Source organism: Triticum dicoccoides, chromosome 5A (genome assembly GCF_002162155.2).
Source record: "Triticum dicoccoides isolate Atlit2015 ecotype Zavitan chromosome 5A, WEW_v2.0, whole genome shotgun sequence".
Taxonomy (NCBI): Eukaryota; Viridiplantae; Streptophyta; class Magnoliopsida; order Poales; family Poaceae; genus Triticum; species Triticum dicoccoides.
The window spans coordinates 626,149,861-626,163,155 of NC_041388.1; the positions used below are offsets into that span (position 1 = coordinate 626,149,861).

The 13,295-nt window shown below is 46.3% G+C and overlaps 1 protein-coding gene and 1 pseudogene across 1 annotated transcript; both read right to left on the reverse strand.

The window, feature by feature from the left end:
• Positions 1-3,482: 3,482 nt before the first annotated feature.
• On the reverse strand, positions 3,483-4,751 carry LOC119300203 (annotated as a pseudogene).
• A 6,485-nt stretch (positions 4,752-11,236) lies between these two features.
• On the reverse strand, positions 11,237-12,050 carry LOC119303527. Its single transcript, XM_037580659.1, has one exon. The coding sequence runs from the start codon at positions 11,997-11,999 to the stop codon at positions 11,574-11,576; it is 426 nt and encodes a 141-aa protein (XP_037436556.1). The 5' UTR covers positions 12,000-12,050; the 3' UTR covers positions 11,237-11,573.
• Between the last annotated feature and the right edge of the window lie 1,245 nt (positions 12,051-13,295).

Below are 13,295 nucleotides of genomic sequence, written 5' to 3' on the forward strand. Positions count from 1 at the left end.
CACATCATCGAGCACCAATCTGCAACCTGTGTTTGTTTCAATGCATATAGAGCCCTTGCCAACAATTGCTGAGGAACCACTATTTTCCATCCCCACTTGGCCAGTAACACCACTAGTGTAAGATGTGAAATACTCCTTGTGTGATGTGATGTGGAATGACGCACCTGAATCCATAACCCAACTCATGGCCTCATCACGAACAACACTATAGCAATCTTCATCTTCAATGACTAGATAGTCCTCATCTGTTGCAGTCATGGCTGAACTGGTCTCAGCCTTTTGCTTGGTTTTCTTTGTGAGTTTCCCCTCTGCAAGCTCTCTTTTATACTTCCTGCACTCACTCTTTATGTGTCCTGGATTGCCACAATGAAAGCAAGTAATATCTTTTCTCTGTTTTGACTTTGATCTCCCCCTGGATTTATTTTTGCCTTGCTGAAATCTAGTATTGTTGCATCCACGGTTCTCATTCTTCCCATGGGTTTCAGCCACATACGCATCAGAAGAAGAGGCATCATCCTTTTCCTTATTTCTGGCTTCTTCATTCAGCATAGTGTTCTTCACCATCTCTAAAGTCAGCTTCCCATCCGGAGCTGAATTGCTAAGTGACACAACAAGCGTGTTCCAACTATCAGGCATGGAACTCAGCAGCAACAATGCTTGTACCTCATCCTCAAAGTTGATCTTCATGGCTGAAAGTTGATTTGTATGGCATCGGAAGACATTCAAGTGCTCAATCACACTTGTGCCATCTCAGTACTTAAGCTTTGCAAGTCTTTTGATCACCGATGCCTTGTTCACTGATGTCTTCCTCTCATACATAGACTCCAACTTCTGCCACATCTCATATGCATTTGTGTCATTTGCAACATGGTGGAAAATATTGTGGTTGATGTACAACCGAATCATACCTACTACATTTTTGTGCAGCACTCTCCATTCCTCTTCCGTGACACCTGTGGGTATCTTGTCTTTCACAATTGGCTCATACAAATCCTTGCAATAAAGGATGTCTTCCATCATGGGCTTTCATAATGAGTAATTGGAAGAATCAAGTTTTATCATGCCACTTGTAGTAGCACCTTCTTCCAAAGCCATTGTGAGCAGCACTTCCAGCAACAATCAAGCAACTGGGATTTGCAACCTTCTAAGCAACCAAGGCTCTGATGCCACTCTGTTGGGAATTAGCACACAAATGCACTTGTGGTTAACTGATAACTACAGCGGAAACAAAGTAATCTCAGCACCACATCATGTACTTACTCAAGGATCGTTGCTTAGCATGAAAGGAAACATATGCAGCAGCATATATGGAGGCAGAAAATGTTAAGCAGCAGGCACGACACTCCTCAGCCTAGTGTCTTGTGGTAGGAGTAAGTTTCTGGACAGCACCAAGCATCAACAAAGAGACACCAGATTTTACGTGGAAAACCCCCCAACTTGAGGGAAAAACCCACGGGCCGAAGCCACCCAAATCCTCTTCCACTATTATCAAATGTAGGATACAACAAGTTCTTCTCTAGACAACACTAGAGGATCTCATACATCAAGATTTCTGAATCTTGGATGAACACAACAAAATTTGGGGCTCAAGAACTAGGGATTGGAACAATCTCACCAAAGATGGTGGAACCGCAGCTTGAAGGAGGCAAGGTAGTGGACCTGAACCATCGCAACCTTGGGGAGGAGCTCCCTTTGATTCTTCCTTCAATCTTCCTCTTCTTCCCTTGCTCTCTTGGTTTTCTCTCTTCATCTCTCTTGGAGGATGAACTAATTTTCATCACACTTGGTGGTGGCTGCTGGATGGAGGGTAAAGCATCCCCATCCACTCATGTGCAAAGTCCAAAATGACCCTAGGTCATAACCCTAATGGGTAGTGGGCTTCTGCACCTCTTTGGACTGCCTAAAAGGCCTCAAATGGTCATCTCCTCATAGCCCATATGAGGAGGATATCCCAACAGTTTTGATAAGAAAATGGAACAGTAATTTTCATCTTTGCAGTCATCTCACCGACTAAAAAAATCTTGCAGACAAACCTAGAAGTAAGAAAGCATTGAGCTCAGCGTGGAGAAGATCAAGCATGTGGTGCAGGAGATCTACATAAGAAGCCATGGATGGGGTCCTACGGTTCTCAGGATCACATACAGGTGGCTGAAAGTTTTCACATGCATTTGCCTCTCTTGTTTTCTTTTTCCATAGGTTGCGCAATCAGCTAGCTTTCCCTATTTTTGTTGTTTCACAGTGACTTACTTCTGTTGTGTGCCAGTGATCAAAACGCTCTGTTATGTTAAGTTCATTACTGTATCTTATGAGTGTGCTGACTTTCAGGGCCCTGCGTGGTCACTGGAAAATAGCCTGGGTGATGGTTTTCCTGGTGATGCTCCAAATTGTTCTGCGTGTATTGCCCCAGCCTTTCTTTTGTTTCGCTCTCTCTGAATATTTGTATGTCTGGTAGTTTCTTCAATGGAAATCGACGAGGAAGGCTCGTTGTTTCTAAAAACTTTAACTTCTTTTAGGTACACGATTATTGTAGCGGGGCAACAAATACATGTATAAATTCACTGACCGTAAGGTTGTTGTTGTGTATCTCGTAATAAGACAAGCCATTTCCTTCTCTATTCCTGTCTCTTACCTCTGGCTCCTACGTGTGTACCACGCGGTAAAAACAACTTCTAGGTTTATCGGTAGGCTAGCACATACGCCCATGCACTGTAACGAAAAAAATTAGCGTTATGTGCAAGCAGAGCGCTACATAGCGATATTGCCATGAAGAAAATGCTAGTTGTCTCATCCAGCAAAAAGTCAGTTAATTGATTCCTTAGCTGATTCTTTAGTGATATTTTCTTATACGTGATTTTTATTTGCGTATGACCAAGTATTTTAAAAGGCCAAAAAGTCAGTTAATTGAAGAACAAGTACAACATCCTCTTACTCATCTCATCTCCGGCCGTGTACTTATGTGACCAGACGTAGTCAATACCGCTGGCCGCGACGACAGATGGAAAATACCTTAGGGCGTGTTTGGTTACATTGCCGATTCAGCCTGGCCCGGCGAACCTGGCTCTATTGAGCCGGTTTGAGGGGATGCAAGCCAAAAAACCTCAGATGCACATAGTTTGGTTGCCTGCATGTCCCTAGTTGCATGAGACAACCAATTTCGACCCGGCGTTTGGTTGCCGGCATTGCATTAGGCGCACATATGACATGGTGTTTGGTTGCAACCTGCATAAGGTGTTGTCACCATTTCTAACTAGTGCTGAGCTTACCACACAGAATCTGAACATGTAGCGCCATCTACTTAAACAAATGATAGTTAATCCTAACTATTATCAAATGACCGTTCAAATTATTAAGAGCCATTGGCTAAATAGGGGCTAGTTCATCGGTGCTACCAGATCTTCCTCTTCCTCTCCTCTTCTTCTACTTCTGCTTCTGCTTCAGCTGCTACTGCGCTGCTGCTGCTTCTTGTTCTTCTTCCATCTGCTTCAAATCCTGCACTGACCTCTGTTAAGCCACATCGCCTCTGCCCACTCCAACCTTTTGTTCTTCCAAGCGTCATTGTCAAATGCCTCCACAGCATGGCCGGAGCTAACAACATCGTCAGGCTCGACATCTTCCTCCCCAGGCACGTGTTCATCAAAGCCCCACTGGAGGATCCAGTTATGCAGAATGCAACAAGCAAGAACTAGCTTAACCTGAGTGGAGTATGGGTGGAATGACTTCTGATCCAGGATCTTAAACCTATTCTTCAGAGCTCCAAATGCCCTCTCAACAGTTACTCTAAGGCTGGAGTGTCTGAGATTAAACAGCTCCTATGCAGTCCTAGGATAGTTCCTATCAGAGAACTCGTTGAGATGGTACCTTGTTTTCCTAAAGGGTGGAAGAATACCCGGCCGACATGCATAGCCAGCATCTCCAAGGTAGAACTTGCCATCGGGGATGTTGATCCCATCAGGTCGACTCATGCTGTCGGTGAGAATGTTAGCATCATGCGCTGACCCCTCCCAGCCAGCCAGCACATATGTGAACTTCAGATCAAAGTCAACAGCAGCAAGCACATTCTGGTTTGTGTAGTGCTTCCTCCCCCTGTATGCTGCTGACTGTGACCTAGGAACTCTGGCAGTGACGTGAGTACCATCTATTACCCCAATGCAATCCTGAAAATGGCATCACAAGTCTGTGTTAGTGCTCAACTTGAATAATACAAGCATATCAAGCCATGAAAAGTGTATATTGTCAATGCTCACCTTGAAGTATGTATACCATCTTGGGCTTCCGCGAATCTTGGGTGGAGTCTGGCCAGATGGTCTCCTGATCATCTCTCCTCCAAGCTCCCCAACAGCATAAAGCACCTGCTTGAAGTACCTAGAGATGGTCTCTATTGATCTCCTGAACGTGTTGTGAATGACCCATAACCTCTGGTTATGGCCAACAACATGGAGGAACATGGACACTTGCTCTTGGACACTGGTGTTGATGCTATCTTGTAACAGCCCCCTGCTCCTGAATGTCTCGACAAGCGTGGCAAATGATGCTCTTTTCATTCTAAGTATCCACAGAGCCTCGACGTCATTGCAGTTGTAGATGTAGTTCAGATTTCGGATCCTCTCCTGTTTCCGGGGAAACAATGGACCATAGCGGATCAAAGGTCTCCCAGCACGACGAACAACTCTCTGGTGCATGAACATGACCCATGCCTGAATCACACTAATCAATGCTGCTGCCTGGATTATCGGCCTCATCCGTGCGTCCATAACCTAGTCGACACCGACGGTTCGTTCAGTGGGAAATCGATCCTACACCTAGCTTAACGGCCTAACCACTGAGCTAACAAAGGGGGGGGAGGGGGTGCTGCTTACCGGCATCAGAGACGAGGACGACGTAGGGGGAGCCATGACATAGACTAGGTCGACCAGACGGTGGCCAACAACAAGGGCAGCACCAGATCCGCCGCAAACGCCGCCGCCTCTTCCGCCGCCGCCTATAGCACATATCTGAAATCGCAGCCACCGCCGATGGTGAGGCAGTAGGGATGAAAGGGGGGCAGTGGCTATGAGTGAGCGAGTGAAAGGGGGGTGAGGCTAATTTGGCGCCGGGACGGCGCGCCAGATTTCCATCTCCCGCCATCCCCCTCGCCCTCGCCTCGCTCCCGCCCGTGCGACCTCGCGCCGCACTCAGCCTGGCTCGCGAGAAACTGCCGATCCGAGCGTTTCCAGCGAGCCAGGCTCTGGGCTGCTTTGAGGAGCGTGCAATGCAGGCCCAACAGGAAAACCGGGCAACCACACAGGCCTCTCCCTTCCCACGCGGGCCTGGTTGGGCTCGATGCGGGCAACGAAACACGCCCTTAGGGGTGAGCCTCTTCTGGTATGTTCTCGCTCGGGAGGATCACAGTTCTGGCGACACATCCAAAGGATCAAGGAGGACATCCGTGTAAAAATTTTCTTCTTCATAGGGAATGAGGATGGGACCCGATTTTGGCTGGACCCCTGGTTGGGTACCGATCCTCTAAGAATGAGCTTCCCTGACTTGTTCTCGATTTGTTCGGACCCACTATTAATTGTTTCCATGGCCTTTCGATCTGTACAGTGCAATATTCAGTTTCGTCGTACTTTTGGGCAAGCAGAGAGTGACACTACAGGTTGCCTTACCACTGGTGCTACTGGACTATCCGAACACCGTGTCTTGACAGATCTCTCCGACAACGGAGTTTTCGGTGAGCACGACATACCATGCTTTATGCCAGTCACCTACCAACCCCTGGTTTTCACCCCTGTGGAAAGCCCCTCTGCCCTTGAAGACTAGGATCTTTGTGTGGCAGCTATTACGAGAGCGCATCCTTTCGGGAACTGAGGTACTTAAGCGGCATGACCCGGGTGATGACTTGTGCCGCTTATGTGCGGCACCGGAGACTGGGACCCATATCCTATTCTCTTATATGTCGGCACGGGTCTTATAGACGTTCGTTTGCGAGGCGCTTGGGCCCGACTGGGAGGCCTTGAACCTCACGGAATTCCCCCGGTCCAGGACTACGCGCCATACGCAACATTGCCCCCTATTCTGGCTTATCTTTGTGGCGATGTCATGGACTTTTTGGACAACACGTAACAAAATGGTGATTGAGAAGGTCTTTCTGAGGCAGGCGTCTGACTCCTTCAAATTCCTCGCTTTTCGTCAACACTGGCACCCGCTCTCGAGGCAGCGTGACCGCGATCGTCTCGGTCTCATGATGGATGCGCTTCTGGGTACAACGCGTCGACTGTTGTCCTCGTAGGGCTGCTCGGTGGCAGCTACTAGTTGTTTTTTCCCCTATTTCTCTTATGTTTTTTTGGGTATGATTGTGCCGTTGCTTTAGCCGTCGTTCTTGATCCGAACTTTAGATATAGATTGTGTGGACCGTTGCTTTATCTATAGAGCGGGCGAAAGCCTATTTGAAAAATCAGACTACGGCGAATGAGCTCCGCCGGCCGGCCACGCCTCGCGGTCGGCTTGGTCGCTGCTCGGATCGTAATCATATGAGTGCTGCTAGACGGACGACACTGCTCGGACGATTTTTGGAAGATGCTATGGATCGAGCCATGCATGTGTAGGAGCAGGCGTCACACGGCCGTAGGATCAGGCGTCGTCTCAAAATCGGGCAGAGAGTGTCGGCCACAGAGTACTTCCGTAATCATATCATGTGCCCCCGGTCCTGATGTAGTATCGACGTCTGAAGACATTATTGTTGTGTATGAATGTATATGCCAACATTGTCGTCTCCTCGGAGAGGAGTCCACAATCTCGGTTTAATTCTCATGGGGAGTGCAAAGTACCTCCTTCCTTGCATGCCCCGTTTAATTAGCTCACACCTGAACCGTGCTCATTGGCCTCTCGTCCATTTTGTCTCATGTCTCTGTTGATTCCTAAGGATGCTAACAATCTGCATGCCACCGCCACTGTGTGGTACAATTCTACTTCCAGCTCTACAACACAACTCTAGACCACTCATTCGGCTGAATCTGTTGATCAAATTCCTGATGCATCTCACTCCTAACGGATTTCACCATCTGACCGCCGCCGGCGACACTAATCGTCCTTGTCAATTTTGCTCTCCTCTTTCACTTGATCATTGTCCTTCTTGCAAACATGATTGTGTTGCACGCCAAACTAGTTATTTATATAAGGTCAGTGAATAAACATTGTGTGTGGCCTCGACGTTATTCCTTCACCAAACTTCACATGCCAATTGTTGTGGCCATTTATTACTACTGCGGCCGCCATTTATTTAAACTATGAGTGATTTCATTTTTCACTGACCTTATATAAATAACTAGTTTGGCGTGCAACACAATGTTCCGGCGTGCAGCTTGGCCAGCCCTGCCATCCCAGGATTCCGGCGGGCTCTGGTCGCTGGATCTGGTGGTTCGTCGACGGGCTTGGGGCTGGTGGGACAAGGATTGGGGGGAATCTTTGGCCGGCAATGACGGCCATGATGTCGATGGTGCTCTGGGCTTCTTCCTCCTACCCGTAGGCATCATCGAGGTCTGCTCGCCTCCCCTTCCCTCCCATGGGTGTCCCTGGTGAAAATCAAAATCCTTTGGATTTGGCGGCGGTGGCGACGCTCCGATGTCGTTCACCTTCTTGAAGGCATGGCCTTTGGACAATGGGAGGGCGGGCAATGCTCTCGCGCAGGTGGTCGCCCATGGCCATTGTTTGCAGTCGGTGTGTTTCATTGGTGCAGTGCTCAGTGGCAGATCGGGTTCCTGCTGGAGCTCCGGTTGTGTCCTGTGGCGTCGTGCATTTTTCTTCTCACCGCGTCTTCGTTGGTGCTTTCGTCCGGCGGCTGGGTCATGCGACGTGGTGGGTTTCAAAGGCAACCATCGCAATGGATGAGGTGTTTCACGAGATGAGGTGCTGGTGCATGTTGTCCTACCTTGGGCCTCTGGTTGTTCAATATCCATGCATGCTCAAGGGGAGCAACTCTGCCATGCCGATGGTGCGACGCCCTACGAACCAGGGCGAGAGGACAGGTGGTGCCTTCTTTGGTGGCGGAGATGGATAGTGTGACGCCGGTGTTGCCTCGAGGATTTTATGACATATGGGTTTTCCTCCAGCGGCAAACCACCTCCCTGGCTTCGTCTCCTCTTCAACAAGATCGCATCGTCCATCAAAGGCCTTTTGTTCAAGCTTCTGACTTTGCGCTATACGGTGGCCTACTAGCGGCAAACCACCTCCCTGGCTCCGTCTCCTATTCGACAAGATTGTGGCGTCCATCAAAGGCCTTTTGTTCAAACTTCTGAGTTTGTGCTATACGGTAGCCTGCTAGCTGGCTCTGTAGTTTCATGTATCCTTTTGTTGTTTCTATGTCTGTTGGTTGTGTGGCCATCATGTCTGTAAGGGCGTCATTGATTTAACGCATTTAAGCACTAATATGAAGTGATGGACAAACACAAGACACAAAGAGGATAAAGCAAGTATTGAGTGCAATATCCCTTGTGTGCTCTACAAATTCAGAAGATCATCCAGAAAACAACCATTTTTCATTACACACTTATTATTATCAATAGTATTATTCCATATTTGGTCGAGAGCAACAACCAGAGACGGCTCGAAGGTGAATAATCATGTCACAACATATACAACATATAGACAATAAACTAAACACATTCAACCACATCGCCATGAGATGCGCAATGGCTCAATTGCTTTCCGGTGCGATTCACCGATGCTATAGCCTGAATGGCTGAATGTGAGCACCAAGTTGAGCAGACACGGCATAGATCTGCCAGCCCATCCTAGTTCCATGTGGAAATCTGGAAACGGATTTTGTTGTGTTCGATCGGATCCACGCAACCACGAGACATGATCTGGGTCACTCGTCCCACTCACCTTCAACGAAGTAGGCCGGCAACGACCACCTCCTGGCCGTGGAAAGGGAGAGCACCTCCTCCTCCGTCATGGGGACGTAGGGCTCTGCCTCGTATGACACCTCGCCGACACGGACGCCGCGATCCAGCCGACGAGCTCGATGACCCGGTGGGAGCGCCGCACCGGGGGCACCCAAAACAAGCCCAATCAAGTTTTTTTGAAAGATACCCAATATGAACCCGACTTCAAATCTCTACGAGAATATAGTACCTTTTTTTAAGTAACTTTATTTAATATTCGTGCAAAGTTTTAAGGTGTACCAAAGCAAATCTCTTCCAGTAATACTTCAACTAGTAAGGTTGTTCTCGTGCCCTATTCCTGTCTCTTACCTCTTGCTCCTACTATGTATAGCACGGTAAAAACAATTTCGGGGCTTATCGGCCATCAATTATATATCGAAGCGCTCATGGGTCGGTTAACTGTTTTTTTTTTCCAGTTTTGGCTGGATACAATAACCATTGGATTTGCAAAAGAACAGGTGGATATGTTTTTTTTTCTCCAACAGTTCCCAAATCAGATCGCACGTTTCTTTCCTCTCCACCCCTCATCATTTCCGTCCTCTCCCTTTCATGGAGTCTGCGAGTTTCTTTCCTCTCCACCCCTCACCATATTTTAAATTACATAGATGTTTTTAAATATGTGATCACTTTTAAAATGCATGAAGTCCTTTTAAATTTACACTAACATTTTATAAAAACATATATGCACTTCTTTAATTAGATGAACATTTTTTAAATACGGGAACACCTTTTAAGTTACATGAACATTTTCTAAAAATGTGAGAACATTTTTGAAACTCCATGAACATTTTAAGAAAAAATTGAACACTTTCCACATTATGAGAACATTTTTTTTAGAATACTTCGTGAACACTTTCCACATTATGAGAACATTTTTTTAGTAAAATTCATGAACACTTTCTTTATAAACAAGAAAAACATTTTTTTAGTTTTGGACACTTTATAAGTTACTCCCTCCGGTCCTTTTTAGTTCGCATATAAGATTTGACTGAAGTCAAGCCTCGTAAAGTTTGACCAACTTTATAGAAAAAAATACCAACATTCAAAATCTGAAATCAATATCAATAGATGTGTCATGACTTAAAGTTTCATATTGTATAACTTTAGCATGGCAGATGTTGATATTTTTTGATATAAATACGGTCAAACTTTGTGAAGTTTGACTTCAGACAATTCTAATATGCAGAGTAAAAAGGACCGGAGGGAGTACATGAATGTTTCTAAAATATATAAACACGTTAAAATTACACAAATATTAAAAAACTAGAGCACTTTCTTTAAAATTATATGCACGTTTTTTTAATGTGTGAACACTTTTTTCATAATTACAAGAATAATTTTTAAAATAGTTTAATTTTTATATGTACTAATGTTTTTATAACACACAAACAATATGTATGTCTTTTTTATTATGTGTGTATATTAATTATAACAAAAAATTACCTCAAAAAATTATAACAAAATAAAGATCACAGATACATTGTGGGTTTTTGTTGTTGTCAAGGGAAACACGTTTTTGTGCAAGTAGTCTAGGGTGCTACATCTGAGGTTGCACGGAGTTAACAAAGGGATCTTTTCTGTGATTGTATTGTTGAAAGAACAAAGGCATCTTCTTTGCTATAAAAGAGGGACTTCTATTTTTTAGTGGTATTTTTTATTTAGTTTGAAATCATCATTTCTCCTCATGGAACTTCTTTTTGAATTGAAACAATCGTTGGTATCTTTCATCCATCCAGGCTCGAGAAATTGGAAAGGCCGGCGCTACTCGTAGACAAAAGTTAGCGATTCCGTTTGTGCTGTCTAGACAAAAAAAATTGCTCGCTTGGAAAGGAAAACCCTCTTGAAGAAAAACCACTCAGTCTTGGGTCCTAAAAAACTAGCTACCTGATTTTTTTACAAGATTAAGAAAATGAATTACTTATTACAAAACAAAAACTCATGAAGTTTATGAAGTCACGAAATTTTAAAAATGTTGCAAATTATTATTTTAAATAACGGTGCACCCTCAGTACCCTTACAGGCGGTACATCGCAACACCCTTATTCGCTGGAATAAGAAGAATAAAGCAATGGTATCATGCTAAATATCAAGAAGTTCTCATGGTGTGTGCATACAGGTAAATGATGTATGCAACTATGAAGGCATTGACCGCACATTCTTAGGACACAACTAAAGAATGGTGCTTTAAGCAGTAATATTAAGTGATGGACAAACAGATAAAAATCCATGGGAACAAACAAAGAGGATAAAGCGAGTGTTGAGTTGAGTGCCATATCCCTTTTGTGCTATATATGAATTCAGAATATCCTCCAGGACACAACCGTTAATTACCATGTTTCATTCCACTATAATAATCTTCAACCAGAGACGGCTGAAGGCGAATAATCATCTCATAACAAACATATAGACAATAAACTGAACACATTCAACAGCAACACCATGAGAGATGCGCAATGGCTCAACCGCTTTCCGGTGTGCTTCACCGATGCTATCAGCCTGAATTTGAATACCAAGTTGAGCAGATACAGCATAAATCTGACAGCCCATCGTCTAATTCCACAAGGAAATCTGGAAACGGATGGAGGAGTATGTTTTCTACCGTTCGATCGAACTCATCGAATAATCCACGCAACCGCGAGATCGGATCTCGGTTCACTCGTCCCGCTCACCTTCGACGAAGTAGGCCGCCGACGGCCACCCCCGGGCCGTGGAGAGGGAGAGCACCTCCTCCTCCGTCATGGGGACGTAGGGCTCCGCCTCGTACGACACCTCGCCGACCCCGGACGCCGCGATCCGGCCAACGAGTTCGGCGACCCCGCGGGGGCGCCGCACCGGGGGCACCCAGAAGGACCCGCCCGGCACGAAAGGGAGCCACTCGGGCGTGGCCCGCCGCACCATCACGCCGTGGATGGCCTCCTCCATGCGCCGGATCCCCACGACCTCGACCGACGACGGGTCCTCCTCGGCGAGGTCGATCTCGATGAGCTCGACCTTGGTGGAGAGCCCGCGGAGCGGCGGGAGGACGGAGGCGGTGGCCGGAGAGGGGCGGGCTAGGCTTTGCGCGAGCAGGCGAGCCATCGGGGAACGGAGGCGAGGAAGATGCGGTGATGGGGAAGGGAAATGGAAGGAGATAGGGACCGCGAGAGGGATAACCAGGTGGGTATCGTGGTAGGGCCCGAGTGTTGCTAACGTGGGCCCGCTTGTCAGTGACCAAAGTGATTCCTCATGTCATACACGGTGGAAAAAAAAATTGTACCCGCTGGCCTAGGTTTTTTTTAAAGGAGTCCATATTTCACTCTCAAATGTGGCCTGATGGACGAATACCCCCTGAACTCCAATTTAAGGAGTATAAATTTGACCCAAAAACCTCTAACACCGGGTAAATGCCCCCCCCCCCCCTTGAGTGGTTTTGGTGCTGATTTTATGTCGTTTCCATTTAAAGGGCGCTACATGGCATGGTTGGATTGTGTCGCTTCACCCTGGTCATCGAGTCGAATCTCCTGGTCGTTTGGCCTCCTTGAGTCACTTCTCTCCGGCCGCCTTCGCCGCTGGTGCGGTTCATAATCATGACGCCTAATTCATGATCTGATTGAAGCCGTGGACTGAGGTACGTGATGCGAACCTAATGCCCTACATTTTTTGTCCTGCCTCCTCGGTTTCCTAGGGCTCTCAAGGCACGCGAGATAGGGTTTACATCGACCTTTTGTTCCATGCCAGGTCCTGTTCATTGGGCCAAGAGGACGACCGTAAGTGGCGCCATGATGTGTGTTAGTAGCGTGATGTTTGTTTCGTCAAGGGATGACATGACTTGTGTGTTAGCGACACCACGAGCTGTTGGATATACTCCATGTACATGTGATTAGTTTGATGGATCATGCAGCTGTGATGTGTACCAGAGAGCAAATCCCGCTGCTTTTACTACATTTTTCTATATTTGTTTGGCCGATCGGAAGTACTTGTGGGAAAAAAACCTGCTTCTTTTACAGGGACTCACATCTCTGCACGATGAGGACAGACTTTCAGACTCCGGAGTCTGAAATGATCCACCGATGATGACCCGATGATGTGTGAATGTTGTCCTGAAGATAATGCATTCGGTGTCGCTTAGTCAGATACTGTTCTGCTTATGTTAGCATTGTTCATCTTGATGGAAATGGATGTACTGGTATTGTATTAAGGTGAGCACTTCATATTCAGGTAAGGTCTTGACTACATTTAGAAACAGTGAGCCGCAAAAAACAGAGCAAGACATGTTGTCTGTATTCATATTTCCCTTCCAAGCAATCTGAAGTCTAACAGAAGAAATAGACATTAGATTTTGATTTCTTTCCGCACTTTGTCTGAATTTTATTTCAATTAATTAAGTGATTGCTC

Bases quoted from the DNA above. Each gene is read 5' to 3' on its own strand.
- LOC119303527 (XM_037580659.1), bottom strand. From the start codon at position 11,999: ATGGCTCGCCTGCTCGCGCAAAGCCTAGCCCGCCCCTCTCCGGCCACC.